Source organism: Conger conger, chromosome 8 (genome assembly GCF_963514075.1).
Source record: "Conger conger chromosome 8, fConCon1.1, whole genome shotgun sequence".
NCBI lineage: Eukaryota > Metazoa > Chordata > Actinopteri > Anguilliformes > Congridae > Conger > Conger conger.
The window spans coordinates 12,950,725-12,976,335 of record NC_083767.1 but is presented as its reverse complement, the minus strand read 5'-3'; the positions used below and the strand labels follow the sequence as shown (position 1 = coordinate 12,976,335).

Here is a 25,611-nt window from a genome sequence, read left to right as displayed (position 1 = left end):
AATGTTTCGCCGAAATATCTGCCTATGATGATTCATGATTATCAAAATAGACATGAAAAGTTTTTGTTAGCGGGTATAAGCAATTAGCTTTTATTTGTATGAAATACGAGAAACAACTCCATTCAACAAAATTCAGAAGATTATTATATCGATAAGGTCACCCTTACGCCAAACTAAATGAGAGAAAACTTGCTAAATGTATTTGGCCTATGAGGCATCGTTTACTGGGATAATGATTGTAATTGTCAGGAACCTGGCAGCTGGGCTGGATTTGCCAGAGAGCTCGGTGTGCACATGGATGCACGCGTGTGACGTGCCGGCGGCCGGGTTTGGGAGCGTGACGCAGCTGTTTCCTGTTTGTCTAATGAAGCTGGGCTTAAAAGAAGCAGATAAGGGGCAGACGCGAGAGAGAGACGTCGGGGGTTGAATGTTGGGTTCCGCGAACGGAATTTTAGCGTTTTGGTTATTTTTCAGTTCGTTGTGTCGTTTGTTTAGGCGGTCTCCCGCATTGGCGGAGGTTAGCTGGCTGGCATCCCCCGAATAATGTGGACGCTAATGTGGTGTTGTAGGAGTAGTGGGGAAGTCGAAGGGAGGTGAGGTTGGTGCGCGTTTGTGAGGTGCTGTTTTTTTTTTTTTAAAATAAGTAAACTAAAGCTTTGGCCCTTTTCCTGCTTCGTTCTGAGCTCCTTGTGGTGGGTGGGTTCTACATAAAATAATAGGAACCCGTGGAGGGGGCGGGAGTCAGCTGGTGCTTTTCCCCGCTCCCGACATAATGACCAGCGACCGAGCAAGTTGCTTCAAAGTCTAGACTAGGAGACAGATTTTGATTAGTTGAGTGGTGGCTAATGTCTGGTTTTTTAATTTATATTTTATCAGGCCCATTTTCAGTTGTAAGTAGGTAAAATGGATGGTGGAGGGAGTTACTATTCACACCCATCCCTTCCATCAGGATCCATTCTTGCTCTTGACATTTTTCAGAGTGGATATGAAAAAACAATGCATTCAGCTTGATGGGGAGAACTCTTTTCAGGGAGTCTTGTGTCTCCTTGGCACCAGCACTGCATGCATGTCTGTCTCTATTTTTTGCAATGGAAGTTAAATCTTTTACTATTGCAGATAGTTACTCATTAAATAATCTAATTACTCAAAGAAAAGGGAAAATTACTCAAGGACAGTCAATCACACTTCTGTGGTAAGAAAATAGGTTATACACACCCTGGCAAGGCTGTTTGCCGGGGTGTGTATTCACTAAGATAAAACACGCCAGCAAACATTAGCTGCAAGTGCTCATTGCTGTAGGCCGATCACAAATGCCACCATGACCTGATCTAGTGTGTTAGGTTATAACAGGCAGGATGATGATGGCAGTGTCACAGCTCCAGTGTGTCATGTCCCCAGCTCTAGTGTCATGTTCTCACCTCTTGGTTGTTGGTTTAAAAAAAAAAAAAGTGCACCCATTTCCCTATGTCGCTAAACTTGTTTCCCGTTTGGTCGTAGCGTTCTGTTCGCTCTGCTTCCACATGCTGCTAGTCACACAGTGTCTAGTTTCTTGTAGATATATCTGGGACCTGTTCCTAGCGAGTAGCAGTTGTGCAGATAAAATGTTTCAGCTCACTGCTTATTAGGAAACTAAACGACCCCAAACAGACTATTCTAATTAGAATTAATCAGCTTCCTCATTAACAGTAATTTGCAACCAAATTAGTTTTTATTAATATAACATTAAAAACCATGAACATTTTAGACTTTGAGACCTAAGAAGGAGGCTAATCATATTCCATGACAAAAGCTTCCATTCATTGTACATACTCCCAAATGAATCGGCACCATTATGCTGATTTACATGTAGTCCTGTGACCAGACAGGCTGTCCAGTTTGGTGTCACCATGGGGATTTGTGTTACAGCTCAAACAGTCAAGAAACACATCAACTATATGGAGTAAAATTCTCATTTGAGACTGAATATACATGTAATTTATTAGTCCAGCGCCTCACTGTAATTGCAGAATATCGCATTGGTACATTATCGCTAGATTACTTTACACCAAATGGTCATGTAAGTTTAAAGACATCTTAATACACAGATTTAGCATAATAAGTCATAGCCTATAGATGATCTATTCTATGGGTGCAGAACACAGCAGTATAGTTAAGTAAACCTTTAAATTATGTTCCAGAAACTGGTTAAAAATGTACTCTTTGCACTTGTGTTTCATCAAAAAGGGGAATGGCTGCTTAAGGAATCAGTTTTTTCCTCTTATAGATGACCAGAAAAAGGCAACTATGGTATTCAGTTCAGAATGGTAAACAGATTTTAATTATCGTGCTCTTCAATGTAATATTAAAAAGGAACCGATGGAATATACAACTAATTGAACATATAAACTATTAAAGAATAAATGTTAAGAATTAAATCACATGTGAATTTTTAAAAATCTTCTACTGAAGCATATGGATTTATGCTACACATTCTTTTAGCATTCCAATGATGGTAGAATTGCATGGTAAAGGGGAAATCATAATAAAAAAACAGAAGATCAGAAAAATGAAAAATTAGATCAGAGACTTTACAACACAGATGAGGAATGTTCAAAGGCAGTGAGAATGCAGCTGTGGTAGTGGCTGTTCCAGCAAGTTTTGTGAAACCTCAGCAGTTGAAGGATTACTGTCCTTATCTGCATGTGGCACTAATATTCTCCAAATTCTTCATAAAAAGAGATTGCATGGACAAACTTCTCTCTCAGAACATGAATGCTGCTGTAATTTGGAAGGTATAAGCAGCGATAGCAGGTATTTGCGACCGGATAAAAGTCATCAGGGTTGGGCTTGTTTTGATTGACAATGGTGATCTTAATGTTTGCCAGTCCCCCGATGGGCAGCCGGTCACTTCCTGTCATGTAGGCTAGAAAACAAAAAAAGTAGAACCCTTTTAGGCAGTGGTAACCAATCCTGTTCCTAGAGATCTACCATCCTGTAGGTTTTCATCTGATTCTACTAATTAGCAACAAGATCACTTGCAGTGGAATGATGTGTGCGTTCTTAGGGTTAGAGTGAAATCCTACAGGATAGTAGATCTTCAGGATCAGAGTTAGTTACCGTGCCACTGATTTAAGGTGTAAGATCATAGTTATCTTATGGGATATTCTTAACCAAACATTCTAATGCTGATGTGACTGTTATTACTGGTAACTGAAAGCAATGGAGTTTGAATAATACAAATTAAAAAAAGGGCTAACAACTGAACAGGTCACAGTATGCAGTATATTGAGTATGCACATGAAAACTTCTTTTTTTTGTAAAAGCTATTTTTGACAAAATATGTGAAATCTGTATAATGCATAGTGACCATCAAGTCTGAAAGTACTCACAGAGAAAATTCTTCTTTTTCTCCTCAGACAGCTCAAAGAAGACAGTCCAGAAGTTTTGGATGTTCTTGTCTGTGGGCTCATATGCATGATACATAGCATTCTGTCAAGGGGAAAATAATAAAATGTTTTGCATTTGGGTAAATCACAGCATACTTAGTGAAACAAAAATAATTGTATTTTGGCTCATTGAATGCAGTGTATCCGCACCTTCTCCAGCTCCTCCCACACGTAGTCAACGTTTCCGCTCAGAATGGCCATGAGTTCTTCGGGAAGAAACAGGCTCCATATTTCATTTGGGCATCCAAGTGAAAATCCCTTGTGAAAGTCAAGGAACTGCTTCTGCACGGACTGGTTGAAAATGAAATCGACGTATGCCTCCACGTACTGCTGCCTGTGAACAGGCAGGAAATGGTGAAAGAGAACGTGAGCGACTATGCTCTTCTGATATTCTGATATTTCATTCACAAAAGCAACAGTTTTCCTCCCATGCACAGATATGGTTTTGGTTTGGTAAATGGTCAACCATTCAATAAAATTAAGTCCAATATAAAGGTGTAAGGTGAGTTAAATAATAACAATAATAATTAATATAATAATATATATTAATATTATAATATAAATAAATGTCATCATCATCATCATCATCATGCTGTATACCTGTTGCATTTGGTTACTGATCTCTCTCTTCCATCTGCAACTAATTCATAGCCTTTAGCCTGTGAACAGACAAAAGATTCAAATCTGTTACAGTGGCGGACAGACATGTTGCTTGGGCGGCGACATTCTCTCAGGAGGTAGGAGCGGTCGTCTGGAAGTCGGAAGGTTGCCGGTTTGATCCCAAGCCCGGGGTGTGTCGAAGTGTCCCTGAGCAAGACACCTAACCCCCAACTGCTCCCAATGAGCTGAATGGTACCTTGCATGGCAGCCAACTGCATTTGTGTGTGTGTATATGTGTGTGAATGAGAGGCATCAACTGTAAAGCGCTTTGGATAAATGTGCGATATAAATGTAGACCATTTACCATTTATTGGGGCTTAGGGGTCGGGTGGGAATGAAACTCACTGTGAAATCTAAGTAAAGCAGTTCCAAAATGTCTTCATCTTCATTTAGGACTTCTTCCAAGCTCCTAATTTACAATCAACAAATAAGAAATCCACATATACCACTTGATCATTTATGTACCAAAATAGGGTATATATACCAAACTACAGTATATTGGGTAATTTACAAGTATTGGTTTAATGCTGGGATGTAAAACTCCAGTCCTGCAGGGCTGCTGGTTTTTGATGTGTTTCAGCACGAGAGATACATTTCTAAGTGAAAGGTAACCACAAATACCAGCGGACACAGTGGCCCTCCAGATCTGGAGTTTGACCCTGTTTTAATAGAAGAAATAATATACATGTTTCACTGTCAACCATTACAGCATCACACCTGGCTTCAATGGGAGAGAGTTCTTTCAGGTCTTCCAGAGTTGGCCTAACACCCAATATCTTCTTAAAAAGCGCCAGTGGAAAGTGAAAATTCACAACACGCTGGTTGTACAGAGCCATCCCACAGAGATTTCCTAGCCAGTAGTAAGCATCATGGTCACAGTGGCCCTGAAGGTTTCAGAAAAAATATTGCCATAACTACCAATGAATCAGGATTTACCAACAAAAACCATCCTAAAAAAGTGCAAGTTTAAAGGCATATAATTCTTTTTTTACCTTGAAAATATTATAAAATAACAGTTGAACAGCCATATTTTCTATGACATACTGGCAACTGTACTAGGCAAAACAATGGTGGTTTAAATGATATATTATTGACTGCAAATTTACTCTGAAATAGATACAGTACCTCTGGCATGAACCAGACAAGTCCTGACTCTTGAAATAGCTCAAACATCATTGGCTCCAGTGAATGAATTTCCTTGGCAAAGACAGTGAAGAACTCCTGTAACACACCTCCATGATCAATACCATCCTCATCTTCAAATTTTACCTGAAAAAATAAGTGTTATTAGTACAATAATGTCAGATCTGATGTACCTGTAATCAGTAAAAGAGCAATCCTTAAGCAATGATATTTTGAATTTATATTTGAATTCACAACTTGTGTTCCTGTCCCATAGTTGGGTTTTTTCTTGTTACTATGTATTCAATGTGTTAATGTTCCCTTTTGCCCGGTCACGTGTCCACGCCCCCCGCACCTGATATGTGTTTCCTCATGTGTAAATGTCTCACCTGTTTCTTGTTGTCTCGTCATTACCTATATATTTAAGCCTGCCTTTTGCTTGTGTCCCAGTACCTTTTTCCCGAGAGTCCTGCTCTAGCCCTCCTGCCTGCCTTACTCATCTCTGTCCAAGCCCTGCTCCAGCTCTGCCTGCCTTACCCATCTCTGTCAAAGCCCTGCTCCAGCTCTGCCTGCCTCCCATACCCACCTCCTGCCCTTCAGCCCTCCTATTCTCCTGCTCCCCTCTGACTGATCTCCCGGTTTTGACCTCCGCCAGTCCTTTGATTTCACCCTGCCTGTTCTACATCACCCTGGTTGCTTTGATGCTGATCCTTTGCCTGGACTCGACTACTGAACTGCCTAACCTGCATTTCCCTGATTTCCATGCATTAACCTGTTTCCAGAGAACTACCATTAAAACCTGTCATTTGTTACATCCTTGTGTCTGTGAGTGGTTCTGGTCATTTCTTGTGACACTGCATAAATACTGTAGTTGTGGTTTAAGTGCCAATTTGGTAACCTTTAGAGGGCAAAGGTAGTCACGGCCATAGTTTCTCAATTCTTGGAAGGTATCAGTCAGAAGGGACCTTCTGTTCACACACAGGTCATTCTGTAATGAACGATCTGGGAAATTCAGCTGCAAACATAGAGTAGAGAGAAGAAAAATTATTCCTAATTGTTTTGTTATATAAATTGTAATATTTATCATGTTTATGGCTTATTTATGCCATTTCTAATATATGTCTCCAGCAAAGTTCAAACTTACCACAAAGCAAGCTATGTTATTTAACTGGAAGACCATGCATTTTGTCTCCAAGTCAAAGATACTTGGGTATAAGACCAACTTCTTCATCTAAAACATGCAAAATATAAAACAGAGGTAATTTACCTCACATACCAAATTGCTGGGCTATAGTATCATTGAGTTTAGAAAAGTAAAGATTTACCATGAATTTTTCAATTTTTCTGCGTGTAGAGGAAAAACGTCTTCTTCCAACGTCTCCCAACTATGAACACATTGTAAAAACAAACAAAAGAATCAATGTTTCCATTGTCTTTATATGTAATCTTTCTCAAAAAAAGAAATTCAATTTTTATCAACTGAATACTCACAGATTTAAAGAAGAGTTTAATTTCATTGATATAGAAGTTGCTGTTCTCAATCTTCCTTCCAGCACTACAGTTAACCTGTACACACGAAGCCAGTATTCTTTAGTTATCATGTATTTGTCTACTGTAAATACAGGCATAATATTTTACTGTCTTTGTTTTAACTTAGTTTATAACTTATTGTACCAGAAAGCTATGGCTCACTTCAAAAAAACCCACTACTTAATCAACACAACCATCTAAAATCACAGGATTCTATACCTCATACAGCTTCTGTAGAACTTCCACAGTCTTCTCCACAGAGGTCCTGTAATCACACCACTCTGTCCTCATCTGGTCGAGGAACCATGTGGATGCTGAGTGCACCACTTCCACCAGGGACTTGAAAAAGGAGTCTGGAAGTTTTGACCATAAACCCTCTAACAAAATAAGAAATGTTCTCAATCGAATCAGCAAGATTAAAATCATTAGAGAAACAAAATATGCAGATGAACCCATTCCATTAAGGGTGCTTGGAAAAACCTTTGAAAATATGTTTAAATAAGTATTAGCGTTCCAAACAGTCAAGCTCCAGGAACCCTATGGTTTTTCTTTCAGCCCTTTCACCTAAAATAACTGAGTGGGAATGGCTCAGAATCACCAAACTTGGTAGGCTTATTTGGATGGCTGAAGTCTTAGATCTATTCAATTATTGCCCAGATTGAACACCTGGAAGCACTGCAGTGCAAGTGATAGATGTTAATATTCACAAGCCCACCCTCCATGGCCCATTTGCCCTCGAGTAACAAGGTTTTGTGTATCAGACCCTCTCCTATTGAGTAACAAGGACCCATTTTGTATTTTTTACTAATTTGCATTTTTCTAGTGGTTATGTCAAATGATGGCCAAATTACAAGCCAATGAAATTTCAGTGGGCATGGCTTCTCACATATGTAGATGCTTATAATTCCAAAGCTATGATATGTTATGAAACTGTTCATTGACAGTTCAAGACACAAGCCATAAAAGTGTACCCCAATCCAACCACATGGTGGTGCTATAGAGATCCAAATATAAAATATATTCAAATATTAATCTTTTTTTAAACTGTTCCTTTGCAGAGAATTCAAACTTGCTAAAGCCCTCATTACAAACATAGATATGCTTACTGAGTGGGGGTGCTATCCTAAATTGGCTGCCATTTTGTTACAGAGAACACATTTCCTTCAAGGAACCATAAGACCTCCATATTGTATTTTTTGTTCATTTCAATTGTATTAAATAATTTAAAATGTTTCTCCTCCAACAAAAATTGGCACAGAATTTGGAATTTGGACTCATCTGATAGTCATATATGGCAGATTTTCAGTGGTCATGACAATATAAGGCCAGAAAGCATGCTAATGTTCTGGTCATTTCTGTTAATTTAAGTTCCTTGTTTGTAAGCGAAGTTCAGTACTTTCACATAAATATATTGTCTACACATCAAGAGTTCCCAACAAATTAAGTGATACATTTGTTGCAAAGGATCTTCCTCATTCTTTTGTGTTCTTTATCTACACAAACCTCTTAAGTCCAGTTAATAGAACCCCACCCCCTGTGACTTTTACCTAGGATCTTAAGGCACTGTGGCTGCAGTCTGCAAACTGCTTTAGCGAACAATACACAGAGGTCTTTTTTCATGGGCAGGACTCTCAGGAGCTCAGGTAGGATCAAATAGACTCTCAGGTCCTCCACACCAGAAGGGTGTACAGGCAGGGAGGGGATCAGCGTACGTTGCACCACTGATGCTACCTGCAATGATAAGAAAAATAACTGGAAGCGTTAGTGTGAGCCTCACATACATGCCATTTGATATACTGTGCCAGGATTAATAAGTTGGTTTTCTTGCTTCCACAACTACATTTTTAAGTTACAGGGTTTTTTTGGTTACAGTGTGACCCAAGAATTCTGTAATGATGTCTTGGATCACTCTGCAATGATGAAAATTGCTTCATTCATATGAGCTCTTGAGCTGTACTGTCACTGAAAAGCTTACATGAATAAATTAAGCTTTAGATTCATTAATACGTCAACCAATTTTCTTTATTTTATTTCAAAAGAATCCGAGAATACCTCTTTCAACAAGTGTTTATTATTTGCCAGCTTCTCAAAGGCTAGACGTGCTAGAGACAAGTCCAGACCTGAATTCTCCATTGAGGTTTGGTAATGCTTATCACCGCTAAAAAGGAAAACACAGTGAATTAGAAATGATGAAATTCATGGTTTGTCCCTTTGTCTAAAGCAACACACAGTTAACTTGTTTTGCATATAGTCCATACACTGAAGACATTCACTTTAAGTGCCCAAAAATAGGATACAATGTTCCAGCTTAACTTATAAATTTACAACCTTGTTAGAAGCTCCTGAGCCATATACAACTCTGCATCAATTATTATTATGACTCATAATGCTGAAAATTATTCTCAGACACATGAATAATATACTTTTTTTTTTTACCTTTCATTGAGAAAGCTACCATTGAGAGTTGATGGTGAAGAAAAAGTTCTTTTTATCTCCCTGAAAAATAATTGTGATAAATGTTGAATGATAAAATAGCTGGAGCTTTACTTTTAGTCAACAAAATATGGCACAACTCTCAGTACATACCTTTTTAGAGTTCTCCGTGGGTTTGAATCACACCCTGAGATCCATTTGTTAATTAAATCGTCATCCACAGTCAAAATCATTTTGCCAGGATAGGCTAGTGTCTCACAAGAGCAGAATGACTGATTTGCTCCAGCAAAAATGGTCCCAATTCCATGATCAAATTCTGAATGATAAAATGGGATAAATAAATAAAACAGAAATCTAGAAATTACTGTACAAGATCAAAATATATATTTTTTTAGTTTCTTACAATAAACAGCATTTTATAGAACAGACTCATATGAACTAAAACAATAAACTTGCAACTAAGCAAACTAAGCAAGAAAAGCACAACATAGCATGCAGGAGTGTAGATAGGAACCATGTAAATACCTGGAGACAGCTGAACAGGAAGAGGCACATTCTGATTGGTGGCCTGTCCACTTCCCAGCTGCCCTTGCTCTCCACATCCAAATGAGTAGATTGATTTCAAGGATTCAACATATGCAAGTGTGTGGTGCCTTAGGTAGGGACAAAATGTGCACTTAGGTTTATATAATCCTGTTTGCTTCTTTTAAATACTGTCAGATTTTTTGATAAACAATGGTTGGTCGGATGAATCAAATAAATTTACACAACACTTTTACATTCTGTATTTTAGATTTTGTATCTATTTTACCTTCCACAGGCTATTTGGGTCACACTTGACCCCCAGAGTTCAGCCACCAGGCGAGGCTGCAGTTCTTCTCTGTTGGAGCTGTGTCCAAGCTGCCCGTACTCTCCTGATCCAAACGTGAACACCAGACCTCCCTGTAGAGCTGCAGAATTAGTCATGCCTGACCGTTCCCAAATGATCTTTCAAGGGGTCAGCAGAATGTTGTCCTGGACTTGTCAATGTCTTGCTTTATTTGTTGAATGTGAATTTGTGTAGCTAGATTGGTCCCATTCTATAATTGGTTGTCCAGAAAACAGCTGCAGGTTTGAATAGCCATGCCATCTACCCTCCAAGAATATATATTGTCTAGGTTATCAACCATTTCTATGACACCCATCTCCTTATACAAAACTTGAATTGTTTTGCAAGTGTCATGTCACATGAACAGCACTAAGCTCCCCTTATTAACACAATAAAAATGGCTTTGCACATTGAGTTGAGATATCTTGAACCTTGGTCAGAATTGCAGTATGCTCATCTCCACATGAAATGAAGACAGTCCTCTTCAGATGTAGGCTCTTCACAATAGTTGGCTCATATCTATCTGCCGAAATACAGACACGCAAATAACTATGCCTGAGTGTTTACAGCTTCAAATCCTGCCGCCCATATTTGAGCGATGCTTGGAATTTAGTTCTCCTCAGCTACGCCCTTATGCTCTGACGTCAATGTCTTTATAAATGTTGGTATTGTTCATAATAATGTTAAAGTTGACGAATCCATCACCCTCACCTTCCTTATCTCCTACGCCAAGCTGTCCTGCACTGTTTTTGCCCCAAGCAAACACAGCTCCTGATACAGACAGAGCAAAGCTTTGGTCCCCTCCAGCAGTGATCATAGCCAGGGGGATCCCTGACAGAGAGAAGAGGCGCTTAGGGGTCTCAGAGCTGGGTCCTCCCTCCCCCTGTCCCAGTTGACCATTGGAGTTTTTTCCCCATGTGAAGAGCTGTCCATCTGAAAGCGTTCAGAATTTTGAAATGGGAAATCCACTTAATCAGTCATAATCATATTCATAACTCTCAACTGTCAAGCTGGATGTCAAATTCATAAGGTTTGCATTACATTAAATATGTCCACAGTCCTGCATTGCTGCTCAATGTAAGACAACTTAAGGCTTAGTGTCTGTTACAGTACCTCTTGAGAGTGCAATGGTGTGGTGGTCCCCACAGGCAACCTGTATCACATGTCTGCCATTTAGTGCACTGAGACACCTGAAAAACATAAACATGAAACGATTAACAAGTGTTGATAAGAACACAGAACAACCCTTTTCCAGTAAATTCTGAGAAACGCACAAAATTTATGCTACTTACTAGCAGAAATATTTTTAGTCTGATTTAACAATCTCATATGATTGCACAATGTGCCATGACCACTTAACATTTACCTGGGAATGGAAGATGATTTTATTTGGCAGTTTAGCTGGAAAACGTTGCCCTTCTCTGAGACCACGACAATGAAATCTGCTCCACAGCTCAAAGACTCGATTTTCTCCCCCCTCAATGCCAAGTTCTCTGAACAAATAAATCATATTTTGAAATTATTTGTACATTTTGAAATATTACCGGATACCTTAAATAAAAACCTTAAACCTTAAATAAAAACAGCAACAAAAAAAAAAGAGAAAAAAAATGTTAGTCTGCATACTGCAAACCATCTTCAATTTGTAGTCAGTTATAAAGATGATTACTTGAATGTATGTTTTTTCTTTCACTCGTTTCATCCTGTAAACAGAATTTTCCTTCTCCATTTTCTGTGACAACGGCAATCGTGCGTCTTCCAACAGAAACGGCAGTTATCTTGGCTTTCTGTGAAGTTGTCAGAGGATTTTCTGCTGTCCCACACGCATAATCCTGGCAGACACTGTCCAAACCCAATTCACTGAACGTGCTTTCGCCCCAGCAGATCATGATATTATCTAGTTTTCAGATCTTTATTCAATTCCCATTTTTAGTCAGTGCTCAACTTTGCTCCGACAAATGTTCTGATTTTGTCCTGTAGCTGCTCTCATTTATAACAGTGGCCCGTGTTAAGCTGTAGCGTCAGAACATGGAAACGAAACTAGTTTCGTTTTCATTTTATCATAGAGTAGATGAATCATGAACCCTGGAACCCTTCCATCGTCATAAATTAATTTTTTTGAATTGTTATTCTTGACAAGACCTAATTTACAATGTTTCGCCGAAATATCTGCCTATGATGATTCATGATTATCAAAATAGACATGAAGAGTTTTTGATAGCGGCTATACGAAATTAGCTTTTATTTCTATGAAATACGAGAAACAACTCCAATCAACAAAATTCTGAAGATTATTATATCGATAAGGTCACCCTTACGCCAAAATAAATGAGAGGAAACTTGCTGAAATTATTAGGTCTATGAGGCATCGTTTACTGGGATAATGATTATAATGACCAGCAGCCGAGAAAGTTGCTTCAAAGACTGAAAGACTAGGAGACGGACCACGGGGTGATCAGTTGTGGATTTTAATGATAGTTGAGTGGTGGCTAATGAGCCGTCTCATTATGCTCTTTTCCATGTTTGTGCATGCTGTCTTTGTCTGTTTTTTTTTATCAGGCCCATTTTCAGTTGTAAGTAGGTCAAATGGATGGTGGAGGGAGAGTTACTATTCACACCCATCCCTTCCTTCAGGATCCATTCTCGCTCTCTCTCTATCTCTTCACATTTTTAACGCGGGAGTGGATCTGAAAAACAATGCATTCAGCTTGACGGGGAGAGAAAACTATTTTTCAGGGAGTCTTATATGTGTCCCCTTGGCACCAGCACTGCATGCAAGTCTGTCTGTCTATACTTTTTGCAATAGAAGTTAAATCTTTTACTATTGCAGATAGTTACACATTAAATAATCAAATTACTCATTAAATAATAAAAAAAAAAGAATTACTCATTAAGGAATAATGGTAAGTGGTAAGAAGACTGTTTGCCGGGGTGTGTATTCACTAAGATGAAACACGCCAGCAAACATTAGCTGCAAGTGCTCATTGCTGTAGGCCAATTATGATCACAAATGCCACCATGACCTGATCTAGTGTGTTAGGTTATAACAGGCAGGATGATGATGGCAGTGTCACAGCTCCAGTGTGTCATGTCCCCAGCTCTAGTGTCACATTTTCTGTGGTCTCTTGATTGTTATTGGTAAAAAAGAAAGTGCACCCATTTCCCTATGTAGCTAAACTTGTTTCCCGTTTCTTTGCTTGGTCGTAGCGTTCTGTTCGCTCTGCTTCCACATGCTGCTAGTTTCTTGTAGATATATCTGGGACCTGTTCCTAGCGAGTAGCAGTTGTGCAGATAAAATGTTTCAGCTCACTGCTTATTATTAGAAAACTAAACAGTTCTTTTAAACAGTTCTAATTGGAATGAATCATTTATTAGCTTCCTCATTAACAGTAATTTGCAACCAAATTCGTTTTTATTAATATAACATTAAAAACCATTAACATTTTAGACTTTGTGAGACCTAAGAAGGAGGCGAATCATATTCCATGACAAAAGCTTCCATTCATTGTACATACTCCCAAATTAATCGGCACCATTATGCTGATTTACATGTAGTCCTGTGACCAGACAGGCTCTCCAGTTTGGTGTCACCATGGGGATTTGTGTTACAGCTCAAACAGTCAAGAAACACATCAACTATATGGAGTAAAATTCTCATTTGAGACTGAATATACATGTAACTTATTACTCACTGTAATTGCAGAATATCGCATTGGTACATTATTGCTAGATTACTTTACACCAAATGGTCATGTAAATTTAAAGACATCTTAATACACAGATTTAGCATAATAAGTCATAGCCTATAGATGATCTACTCTATGGGTGCAGAACACAGCAGTAAAGTTAAGTAAACCTTTAAATTATGTTCCAGAAACTGGTTAAAAATGTACTCTTTGCACTTGTGTTTCATCAAAAAGGGGAATGGCTGCTTAAGGAATCTGTTTTTTCCTCTTATAGATGACCAGAAAAAGGCAACTATGGTATTCAGTTCAGAATGGTAAACAGATTTAAATTATCGTGCTCTTCAATGTAATATTAAAAAGGAACCGATGGAATACACAACTAATTGAACATATAAACTATTAAAGAATAAATGTTAAGAATTAAATCACATGTGAATTTTTAAAAATCTTCTACTGAAGCATATGGATTTATGCTACACATTTTTTCAGCATTCCAATGATGGTAGAATTGCATGGTAAAGGGGAAATCATAATGAAAAAACTAGATCAGAAAAATGAAAAATTAGATCAGAGACTTTACAACACAGATGAGGAATGTTCAAAGGCAGTGAGAATGCAGCTGTGGTAGTGGCTGTTCCAGCAAGTTTTGTGAAACCTCAGCAGTTGAAGGATTACTGTCCTTATCTGCAGGTGGCACTAATATTCTCCAAATTCTTCATAAAAAGAGATTGCATGGACAAACTTCTCTCTCAGAACATGAATGCTGCTGTAATTTGGAAGGTATAAGCAGCGATAGCAGGTATTTGCGACCGGATAAAAGTCATCAGGGTTGGGCTTGTTTTGATTGACAATGGTGATCTTAATGTTTGCCAGTCCCCTGATGGGCAGCCGATCACTTCCTGTCATGTAGGCTAGAAAACAAAAAAATGAGAGACGGTTTTTATAACCCTTTAAGGTGCAAGATCACAGTTATGAAATTAGGATGCTCTTAGCTAAACATTCTGATGTTAGAATTATTACTGGTAAGTGAATGCAAGACTGACTTATTGTATATAATGCATAGTGAGCATCTGGTATGCAGGCTGGAAGTTTGAAAGTACTCACAGAGAAAATCCTTCTTTTTCTCCTCAGACAGCTCAAAGAAGACAGTCCAGAAGTTTTGGATGTTCTTGTCTGTGGGCTCATATGCCTGATATAGCGCATTCTGTTTCAAGGGAAATATAACAGATTATTGCTTTATCAGAGCACACATAACCCCAAAAATATAATTGTATTTTAGCTCATTGAATGCAGTGTAGAGTAAATCCACACCTTCTCCAGCTCCTCCCAAATATAGTGAATGTTTCCACACAGGAGTGCCATGAGTTCTTCTGGAAGAAACATCTGCCAAATTTGAATTGGGCAGCCTTGTGAAAATCCACCCAAAAAGTCATCAAACTGTTTCTTGACTGACTTGTTGAAAGTGAAATCAATGTATGCCTCCACAAACTGGCGCCTGTGGACAGGAAAAGAAAAGAAAAGGTGAAAAAGGAAGAAAGTGATTATGCTCTTCATCTGATTCAACTGTACATTGCTCTGGATAAGAGCGTTAGCCAAATACCAATAATGTAATGTAATGTAATCATCATCATCACATACCTGTTGCATTTGGTTACTGTTATCTCTCTTCCATTCGGTACTATTTCATGGCCTCTAGCCTGTGAACAGACAAAATATTTAAATCTGTACAGTGCCGGATAGTCATGTTGCTTATTGGGGGTTTGAGGTCAGGTGGGACTGAAACTTACTGTGAAATCCAAATCCAGCAGCTCCACAACTTCTTCATCTTCATTTAGGACTTCTACTTGCAAGTTCCTAGTTTTGTGTCAACAAATAAATAAATCTACATTTGAAACAATCTTAAACACTTGATTGTTTATGTGTCAAGGTAGGACAACTATATTGGATAATTTACAAATATTGGTTTAATGAAAGAAGTAATATACATGTTTCACTGTCAACCATTACAACAGGGCACCTGGCTTCTTTGGGAGAGAGTTCTTCCAGGTCTTCCAGAGTTGGCATAACACCCAACATCTTCTTAAAAAGTGCCAGTGGGAAGTGGAAATTCACAAAACACTTGCAGTACAGAGCCATCCCACAGAGAATTCCGAGCAAGGAGTAAGCATCATCATCACAGTGGCCCTGTAGTTTTCAGAAAATAATTTCATCACTACAGATAAATAAGGGTTTACCAGTATAAACCATCACATAAAACAGCATGTCAATTGCAGTGTGCTTTGCTGGAGTCACTCAATCTTTCTCAGGTTCACTCAATCTCAGGTTCAAACCTCTAGACCAAACTAATAATAATAAATACATGTTTACACAGTTGTCAAATTATCTCTGTTGTCATCCATTAACTGATCTAATATCTCCAGTTTGAAAACAATTCACGGTGACAACAAATGGGTATTTTAATGCACACTCAGTTACTGCTGTAGATTTAGCCACTTTAGCCACCCTGAAGATTGTAAGGGAATTAGGCTACAGGTAATAACATTAACATGGAGAATAAAGATACATACCTCTGGCATGAACCAGACAAGTCCTGAGTCTTCAAACAGCTCAAGCATCCTTGGCTGCAATGAGTGAATTTCCCTTGCAATGACAGTGAAGAACTCCTGTGACACACCTCCATGATCGATACCATTCTCATATTTAAATTTTACCTGAAAAATAAAAGTGTCATTGCACTCAAATGTCACTCAAATGATGTCACATCCAAGTACCTGTAAGTAAGTGACTGGTAAAAGGGCAATCCTTAAGCAGTGATATTTTTAATGCATGGGGACACTGTATAAACACTATCATTATGGTTGAATTGGAAATTCAGTAACCTCCAAAGGACAAAGGTATTGACGGGGATTGTTTCTCAATTCTTGGAAGGTATCAGTCAGAAGGGACCTTCTGTTCACACACAGTTGATTCCCAGAATGACCCAGTGAGCCACTCAGCTGCAAACATAGAGGACACACAAGAAAAATGACTCATCTATTTTCTTATTTTTTGTCAAATTCCAATAAGACATATTTCAGGCAATAAGTGCAAAAATACAACTACAGAAAGGTGCATACTCACAAAACAGTAACCTAAGGCCAGTGAGTTGAAGAGCAAGCATTTTGTCTCCATGTCAAAGATGCTTGTGTACATGGTCAACCTCCCCATCTAAAACATGCAAAACATAAACATAAAAATATGGTCTCTTGACAAATTGCCTTTGAGCTATAGTAGCCTACTATTGAATGAAAGAAAATTGAGATTTACCATGAAATGTGCAACTCTGTGAACATTCTCTTCAAGTTGAAATATTTCCCCCTATGAAAACATTGTAAAAACAAAGAAAAAAATTAATGTTTCCATTGTATGTAATCTTATAAAAATATATATAATTCCAGATTCTCAACTGAATGCTCACAGATTGAAAAAAGAGCTTCATCTCCTTGATGTAGAAGTTTCTCTCTTCAATCTTCCTGATGCCATTGCAGGTAACCTACACACAAGAAGGCAGTTTTCTTCAATTGTTATTTATTTTTCTTAAAATGCAGCTACAAATATATTTACTGCCTTTCCCCAGTTCTGTCAATTTGTTTATTTGTTTGTTTGTGAATTCATTCATGCACTTTTCACACTGCAGCTAGTATTATTATGTACGTATATATACACTAATATATACGATACAGTGGGAGCAATAATTATTTGATCCCTTGCTGATTTTGTAGGTTTGCCCACTTACAAAGAATGGAACTGTGTAGAATTTTAATCATAGGTACATTTTAACATTGAGAGACAGAATATCACTAAATAATCCTCAATAACAACATCATATAAATTTTATAAATTTAATATCATATTTTCACATGAAATAAGTATTTGATCCATAGAACAATAGGATGTAATACTTGGTGAAGAAACCTTTGTTGGCAAGCACAGAGGTCAGACGTTTGTTGTAGTTTTTCACCAGGTTTGCACAGATCTTGGGAGGGATTTTGGTCCACTCCTCTTTGCAGATCCTCTCCAAATCGTTAAGGTTCCGAGGCTGTCGCTTGGCAACTCGAAGCTTCAGCTCCCTCCACAGATTTTTCGATGTGATTTAGGTCTGGAGACTGGCTAGGCCACTCCAGGACCTTAATATGCTTCTTTTAGAGCCACTCCTTTGTTGCCTTGGCCGTATGTTTGGGGCCTTGTCATGTTGGAAGACCCATCCACGACCCATTTTCAGTGCTCTCACTGAGGGAAGGAGGTTGTAGCCCAAAATGTCCTGGTACATGGCCCCATTCATCCTCGGTGAAGTTGTCCTGTCCCCTTAGCTGAGAAACACCCCCAAAGCATAAGGTTTCCATCTCCATGCTTCACGGTGGGAATGGTGTTCTTGGAGTTCTCAGCATTTCTCTTCCTCCAAACACAGCAAAACAAGTTGAGTTGATGCCAAATAGCTCTATTTTGGTCTCATCTGACCACATCACCTTCTCCCAAGCCTCCTCTGGATCATCCAGGTGTTCTTTGGCAAACTTCAGACGGGCCTATACATGTGCCTTCTTCAGCAGAGAAACCTTGCGCGCACAGCAGGATTTTAATCCTTCACGGTGTAGTGTGTTACTGATGGTTCTCTTCATGACTGTGGTCCCAACTGCCTTCAGATCATTAACAAGCTCCTCCTGTGTAGTACTAGGCTGATCCCTGACCTTTCTCATGATCATTGATATCCCACAAGGCGAGATCTTACGTGGAGCCCCACACCAAGGGAGATTGGCGGTGACTTTGTGTTTCTTCCATTTTCTAATAATTGCTCCAACAGTTAACTTCTCACCAAGCTGCTTGCTTATTTTCTTGTAGCCCATCCCAGCCTTGTGCAGGTCTACAATTTTGTCCCTGATGTCCTTAGACATCAGGCTCCTTTGTCTTGGCCATGGTGGAAACGTTGGAATCTGATTGATTGTGTGGACAGGTGTCTTTTATACAGCTACATAACGATGTAACAAGTTGACACAGGTGTTTTGGGTAATGAGTTGAGATTAGGAGTGCTTCTTAATTGAAAACTAACTGGTCTGTGGGAGCCAGAATTATTGCTGACTGGTAGGGGATCAAATACTTATTTCATGCAAAAATATGATAATAAATTTATAAAATTAATGTGATGTTGTTATTGTGGATTATTTTGTGATATTCTGTCTCTCAATGTTAAAATGTACCTTTGATTAAAATTCATATTCAAATAATTATTGCTCCCACTGTATACATAGTATATATTAGTATTATGTGTCCAATGCAAGGATGCAACGAAGCTATTATAACCTGTCGTATAAGCTGCTAATAAAATATTACATCTACATATACTTGGTCTACATCTAGAATTAGCAGGTAAGTTACTGTTAGGCAACACGGATAACTGAGAGACATGTTCAATCAACACTATTGGTTCCAATTTTTATTCACACCCACTGGTAGACCAAGAGTCATATAGGCTAGTAAATTCCCAGTAACCAAATGCAATATGGAATATGATGGTAAAATCATTTTCCAGGGAGTGGATGGAATTTGGCAGACGCTCTTATCCAGAGCGACGTACAACAAAGTGCATACCCATAACCAGGGGTTTGCGCTGAAAGACCCTAGAGGGAAGATTACAATTTTATTTTATAAAAGGATGCCGACGCATAGTGTACGCCTGTAGGGTAGTGGTTGAGGTACATGACGGGGACCCACAAGGTCGGTGGTTCAATCCCCAGTGTAGCCACAATAAGCCGTTGGGCCCTTGAGCGAGGCCCTTAACCCTGCATTGCTCCAGGAGAGGACTGTCTCCTGCTTAGTCCAGTCAACTGTACGTCCCTCTGGATAAGAGTGTCTGCCAAATGCCATTATGGAATATTTGTAAAAATCAAAATGGAATAAAGGAAGTAAATGTATATTGTATGCAAAGTTTGAGTTTGGCCGTATAACGCTAGCGATAATAAGCAAAAACATCCGCTTTTTTCACACAGTAACTGGAAGACAGCATTCATTGTCATAAAACTGCCTATGACGTGGCTCCACGTTTCAGCCGATTGAATTGCAGTGGAGCAGCTGCTGGTGCTGGCCACTTCATTAAATAATGTAACAGACCATATGCCAAAATGAAATGCCACTATCTCACACCATGTTCACAGGATTAAGATTATTTGCCTTACATTGTGCAAGTGAATACGAATGCTACCTGTGCATAAATATCTAATTTACATGTAGATATTAATGTAGCCTAAGACTTAGAATTCAGTTGCTAATCAACACAATCATCTAAAGTCACAGGATAATCTACCTCATACAGCTTCTGTAGAACTTCCGCAGTCTTCTCCACAGAGGTCCTGTAATCACACCACTCTGTCCTCATCTGGTGGAGGAACCATGTGGCTGCTGAGCGCACCACCTTCACCAGGGACTTGAAGAAGGCTCTGGTAAGTTTTGACCAGAAACCCTCTAATAAAATAAGAAACATACAATGTCTGTTCAATTCATTTGCTTGTTGTTTGTAGGAAAGTTTAGTACTTTGATATAAACACTGTAGCAATTATATTGTTGTCAAAACATCAAGAGTGCACAACAACTTAAATGGGAAAAAAATAGGATTTGTTACATTTGCTGCAAAAGATCTTCCTTACTCTTTTGAGTTCTCTATCTACACAAGCTTCTTAAGTCCAATTAATAGAACCCCACCCCCCGTGACTTTTACCTAGGATCTTCAGGCACTGTGGCTGCAGTCTGCAAACTGCTTCAGCGAACTTTACACAGAGGTCTCTGTCCATGGGCAGGACTCTCAGGAGCTCAGGTAGGATCAAATAGACTCTCAGGTCCTCCACACCAGAAGGGTCTACAGGCAGGGAGGGGAGCAGTTTACGTTGCACCACTGATCCGACCTGCAATGATAAGAACAATAACTGGAAACGTTAGTGTGAGGCTCACATACATGCCATTTCATATACTGTGCCATGATCGATAAATTGGTTTCCTGTGTTGGTTTCCCAAACTTCAACCTTCAATTGACAACTCTATAGTGATGACAATTATATCTTAATTGTAAATTAAGCTTGACATTAATTAATAAACAAAACAATTTTTTATGTTATTTCAAAAGAATTAGAGAATACCTCTTTCAACAATAGTTTATTATTTGCCAGCTTCTCAAAGGCTAGACGTGCTAGAGACAAGTCCAGACCTGAATTCTCCATTGAGGTTTGGTAATGCTTATCACCACTAAAAAGTAGAAACACACTGAATTAGCAACAAAATGATACCATTACGGATTCTGTCTCTTTAACCAAAGTACAACACAGTCAACATTGTTGAATATAGACCATATTCACTGTGCAAAGTTACACATACACTGAAATTTAAGTGCCTCAATCTAGGATAATTTCAGTTGTAGCCTACCTGATTATAAGATTATACACAGATTATAAACAACAATGTTGTTAGAAGATTAGATTCCAACCCCTGAGCCACATGTAATTATGTGCCCATTGTCATTATGACATGGAATTTCTCTCAGACACATCAATAATATTTTGTTACCTTTGATTGAGAAAGCTACCATTGAGAGTTGATGCAGATGAAAAAGTCTCTTTTATCTCCCTGGAAAAAAACAAAACAGAAAAAACAATGAGATGGTTGACACATGCAAACAACTTATTCATTGCACACAATATGGCATGGTAAGTTTCAGTACATACGTTTTTAGAGTTTCCCAAGGTTTTGAATCACACTCTGAGATCCACTGGCTAATTAATTTGTCATCCACAGTCAAGATCATCTTGCCAGGACAAGGTAGCGTCTCAGGACAGTAAAAAGACTGGTTTCCTCCAGCCAAAATTGTCCCAATTTCATGATGAAATTCTGAATGAGGGAAAAAATCTAATTTGATAATAAATAAAAATAATGAAGGAAATCTAGAAATACTTGACACATACTTGTTTTCAGTCTGTTACGATAGGCATGTGCCATGAACATTGTACGTAACTTTTTTCTTACCTTAAGCAAAATACCTGAGGTTTGCACAAAAAAGGGGGGGGAAATGTATGCCATAGGGCTACCATAGGACAATAAAGTAAAAATGACAACACTAGCACATAGCATGCACAGAGCAGGAAGAAGTACAGATAGGAACCATGTAAATACCTGGAGACAGCTGAACAGGAAGAGGCACATTCTGATTGGTGGCCTGTCCACTTCCCAGCTGCCCTTGCTCTCCACATCCAAATGAGTAGATTGTTTTCAAGGATTCAACATATACAAGCGTGTGGTGCCTTTGATAGAGACAGAATATGCATTTAGGTTCATATAATCCTGTTTCTTTTAAATACTGTCCATTATTTTTGTGCATGAAAGTGCATGAATCAAATCACTTTACAAAACAGACTTTTACATAGATTCTGTATCTATTCTACCTTCCACAGGCTATTTGGGTCACTCTTGACCCCCAGAGTTCAGCCACCAGGCGAGGCTGCAGTTCTTCTTTGTTGGAGTTGTGTCCAAGCTGCCCGTACTCTCCTGATCCAAACGTGAACACCAGGCCTCCCTGTAGAGCCACAAAATGAGTCATGACTAACCGTTCCCAAATGGTCTTTCAAGGGGTCAGCAGAATGTTGTCCTGGACTTGTCAATGTCTTGTTTTCATTTGTTGAACGTGAATTTGTTGGCCATGGCAGTTTTCTGTAGCTAGATTGGTCCCATTCTATAATCGGTCCTCCAGAAAACAGTTGCAGGTTTGAATAGCCATGCCATCTACCCTCCAAGAATATATATTGTCTAGGTTATCAACCATTTCTATGACACCCATCTCCTTATACAAAACCTGAATTGTTTTGCAAGTGTCATATCACATGAACAGCACTAAGCCCCCCTTATTAACACAATATAAATTGCTTTGCCCATTGAGTTGAGATATTTTGAACCTTGGTCAGAATTGCAGTATGCTCATCTCCACATGAAATGAAGACAGTCCTCTTCAGATTTAGGCTTTTCACAATAGTTGGAACATGTATATCTGCAGAAATACAAACAAGGAAAATAATAACGTTTTATTCTGTTTACAGCTTCAAATTCACCCTTAATTTCTTTCGCATCATGCCAATCTCAAGCCCTTCAGCCTCAAAGCACAGAACATTCTCAGCTGGCCCAGCATGAAAGTGCACACTACCACAGTGCTAAACAGACACAACTAGCCTGCTATAAGACAGATATGTTTAGTGCTTACCAACAACAACAACAACAACAACAACAAAAATCAATACATTAAAAATGAATAATGAGCATAAAATGACCAAAGACCGTATAATAATGGTGAGCAGGGATCTGAATCAGTGTCGAGGCATTGCCACAAGCAGACTATAAAGGTATTTCATGAAAGGCTAGCTGTGATTAATGCTTTGAGTGATGTTTGAGCCCTCCTCAGCTACACCCTTATACTCTGACTTTCACATCATTGTATATGTTATGTTATTGTTCATGTTAATGTGAAAGAGCAATCCATATATCACTCTCATGCCTCACCTTCCTTATCTCCTACGCCAAGCTGCCCTGCACTGTTTTTGCCCCAAGCAAACACAGCTCCTGATACAGACAGAGCGAAGCTTTGGTCCCCTCCAGCAGTGATCATAGCCAGGGGGATCCCTGACAGAGAGAAGAGGCGCTTAGGGGGCTGGGAGCTGGGTCCAACCTCCCCCTGTCCCAGTTGACCATTGGAGTTTTTTCCCCATGTGAAGAGCTGCCCATCTGAAAGCGTTCAGAATTTTGAAAATGGGAAATCCATTGAATGTCATATTCATAAATCAACACAAGAAATCACAAGGCTTTCATTATATGAAATGTATCTACAGCACTGTGTTGCTGGTCAGTGAAAGACAACTTTATTCCAGCTCAGTGTACTGTACAGTACCTCTTGAGAGTGCAATGGTGTGGTGGTCCCCACAGGCAACCTGTATCACATGTCTGCCATTTAGTGCACTGAGACACCTGAAAAACATAATCATGTCCTTGGCAAGGTTAGCAAATTATGATAAAACAAGAAACTCCCCTTTATAAATATTCTGCGAAATATACAATAAAGTAACAGAAATGTTATTCATCTCATTTCCTTGCATGTGTGCCACGGCCGCTACTGTTCACATAACATTTACCTGGGAATGTAAGGTTTTATTTGGCAGTTTAGCTGGAAAACGTTGCCCTTCTGTGAGACCATGACAATGCAATCTGCTCCACAGGTCAGTGCGTCGATTTTCTCCCCGCTCAATGCAAAGTTCTCTGAACAAATAACAAATTTTTAGAAATGTAAGATTTGTACATGTTCCAATATGACTGGGGGAAAAAAGCAAATACAATTAGTTTGAAAAGAAAAAGAAAAAGAAAGAACAAGTGACGATAACAAACAACAAACAAACATTTTACTGTTGGTCATGAAGCTGATTACCATTCTGCTGTCTGACGGTCTCACTCATTTCATCCCGAAAACATAGTTTTCCTTTTCCATCTTCTGTGACAAAGGCAAACATTCGTCTTCCAACAGATAAGGCAGTTATCTTTGCTTTTTGTGCTGTGGCCAGAGGATGGCTTTCTGCTATCCCAAGCTCGTCATCGTGGTATAAACTGTCTAAATCGAATTCCATAAAGGTAGTTTCTCCCCAGCAAATCATGATGGTATGCAGTTTTCGGATCTTTATTCAATTCCCTTTATTATGTGCTTCACGTTGCCCCAGCAAAGTGTTCTGTTTCTTCTGTCTTGCAGGTCTACTCGTATAAAAAGCGCCAGTATTAATCTGCGACATCAGAACATGGAAACGAAACTAGTTTCGTTTTCATTTTATCATACAGTAAGCCAAGATTAAACGTGAAACCTAACATGACTATCAAAATAGACATTGCCAGTTATTAGCATCTAAGTAGACTCATTTATTTAGTCACCCTGCTGAAAGAGCTAGGTGTTAAAACAGCTGGTAACTGATATTTCAAGCTGTTTATGGCTGTTTTTACACCCCAGTGCAGGTTACTCTGATGAAGTAACTGTTATGGCAGGGTCCCAGTTGCGGCAGTTATCTACGAATGTTTGATATCAGCTGTGGACTGTAATGATGTTGTAGGAGAGTAGTGGCTAATGTGGGAATCTGCCACTGTCAAACACTGTTTAAGAAATAAATGTTTATATAATAACTATGTTCTTTAGAAGATTAATAGATAATGTTCTATAATGCTGTCACCATATTTTAATCCATATTTTAGTGGTCGTTCTATATTCCCATACAGATTTGTCCGATTTTTCTATCAGACCCATTCATTTCATACCCACCCCTTCTATCCATTTGATGGACGATCGCTCACTCTCTCTCTCTCCCTCTCTCTCCATCTCGCTCTCTCGCTTTCTCTCCCTCCCTCCCCTTCCCTCTCTCTCCCTCTCTCTGTCCCTCTCTTCCTCTCTCCCCCTTCCTCTCTCGCCCGCTCTCCCTTTCTTTCTATATCTCTCTTTTTTAAACATTTTTATTCACGTTTCAGGGGTACTGCATGTGAGTCTATCTTTCCAGTGTTTTGGGTAATTTATTTATTCTTTGCAATAGAAGTTAAATGTTTTAAAATCTATCACACTCCTGTGGTAATGCAATTGCATGCTTAAAGTTTATATCCGATGTGCATGAGAGGTGTGGCTATTTGCTGGCATGTGTATTCACTAAGATGTAAGGTGCAAATGCTCATTGTTGTTGGCAAATGATGAGCACAGCCACAAACTGGGTGATGATGGCGGTGTACCAGTTCCTGATTATGTCCACTAGAGTATGCTAGTTCCCTAGTTCTAGTAGGTACGTTTTTCTGTGGTCTGTATTGTTTCTCT

At 39.0% G+C, this 25,611-nt stretch overlaps 2 protein-coding genes across 4 annotated transcripts; both read right to left on the bottom strand.

Moving 5' to 3' along the window:
* Nucleotides 1-1,800: 1,800 nt before the first annotated feature.
* LOC133134750 (probable E3 ubiquitin-protein ligase HERC4) lies at nucleotides 1,801-11,984 on the bottom strand. Of its 3 annotated transcripts, XM_061251106.1 has the most exons (23): nucleotides 11,708-11,984; nucleotides 11,405-11,531; nucleotides 11,152-11,228; nucleotides 10,750-10,971; nucleotides 10,470-10,561; nucleotides 9,982-10,112; nucleotides 9,696-9,823; nucleotides 9,324-9,486; nucleotides 9,174-9,233; nucleotides 8,790-8,895; nucleotides 8,285-8,468; nucleotides 6,957-7,114; nucleotides 6,699-6,773; nucleotides 6,533-6,592; nucleotides 6,352-6,438; nucleotides 6,106-6,222; nucleotides 5,211-5,354; nucleotides 4,803-4,969; nucleotides 4,431-4,494; nucleotides 4,026-4,084; nucleotides 3,576-3,759; nucleotides 3,369-3,468; nucleotides 1,801-2,902 (listed from the first exon to the last, which is right to left on the bottom strand). In XM_061251106.1, exons 1-23 carry the CDS (start codon nucleotides 11,925-11,927, stop codon nucleotides 2,688-2,690), a joined length of 2,940 nt encoding a protein of 979 aa, XP_061107090.1. In that variant the 5' UTR covers nucleotides 11,928-11,984; the 3' UTR covers nucleotides 1,801-2,687. The 3 variants fall into 3 exon arrangements, with proteins under 3 accessions (XP_061107090.1, XP_061107092.1, XP_061107091.1); XM_061251108.1 differs by lacking the exon at nucleotides 6,352-6,438; XM_061251107.1 differs by lacking the exon at nucleotides 10,470-10,561 and having other exon boundaries at nucleotides 9,982-10,120.
* Nucleotides 11,985-13,386: 1,402 nt separating this feature from the next.
* On the bottom strand, nucleotides 13,387-24,546 carry LOC133134751 (probable E3 ubiquitin-protein ligase HERC3). Its single transcript, XM_061251109.1, has 23 exons — nucleotides 24,202-24,546; nucleotides 23,912-24,035; nucleotides 23,671-23,747; nucleotides 23,286-23,507; nucleotides 22,688-22,779; nucleotides 22,181-22,311; nucleotides 21,912-22,039; nucleotides 21,467-21,629; nucleotides 21,309-21,368; nucleotides 20,885-20,990; nucleotides 20,470-20,653; nucleotides 20,059-20,216; nucleotides 17,182-17,256; nucleotides 17,031-17,081; nucleotides 16,845-16,931; nucleotides 16,604-16,720; nucleotides 16,292-16,435; nucleotides 15,742-15,908; nucleotides 15,512-15,578; nucleotides 15,363-15,421; nucleotides 15,036-15,219; nucleotides 14,829-14,928; nucleotides 13,387-14,635 (listed from the first exon to the last, which is right to left on the bottom strand). The coding sequence occupies exons 1-23, from the start codon at nucleotides 24,422-24,424 to the stop codon at nucleotides 14,421-14,423; spliced, it is 2,934 nt and encodes a 977-aa protein (XP_061107093.1). The 5' UTR covers nucleotides 24,425-24,546; the 3' UTR covers nucleotides 13,387-14,420.
* Between the last annotated feature and the right edge of the window lie 1,065 nt (nucleotides 24,547-25,611).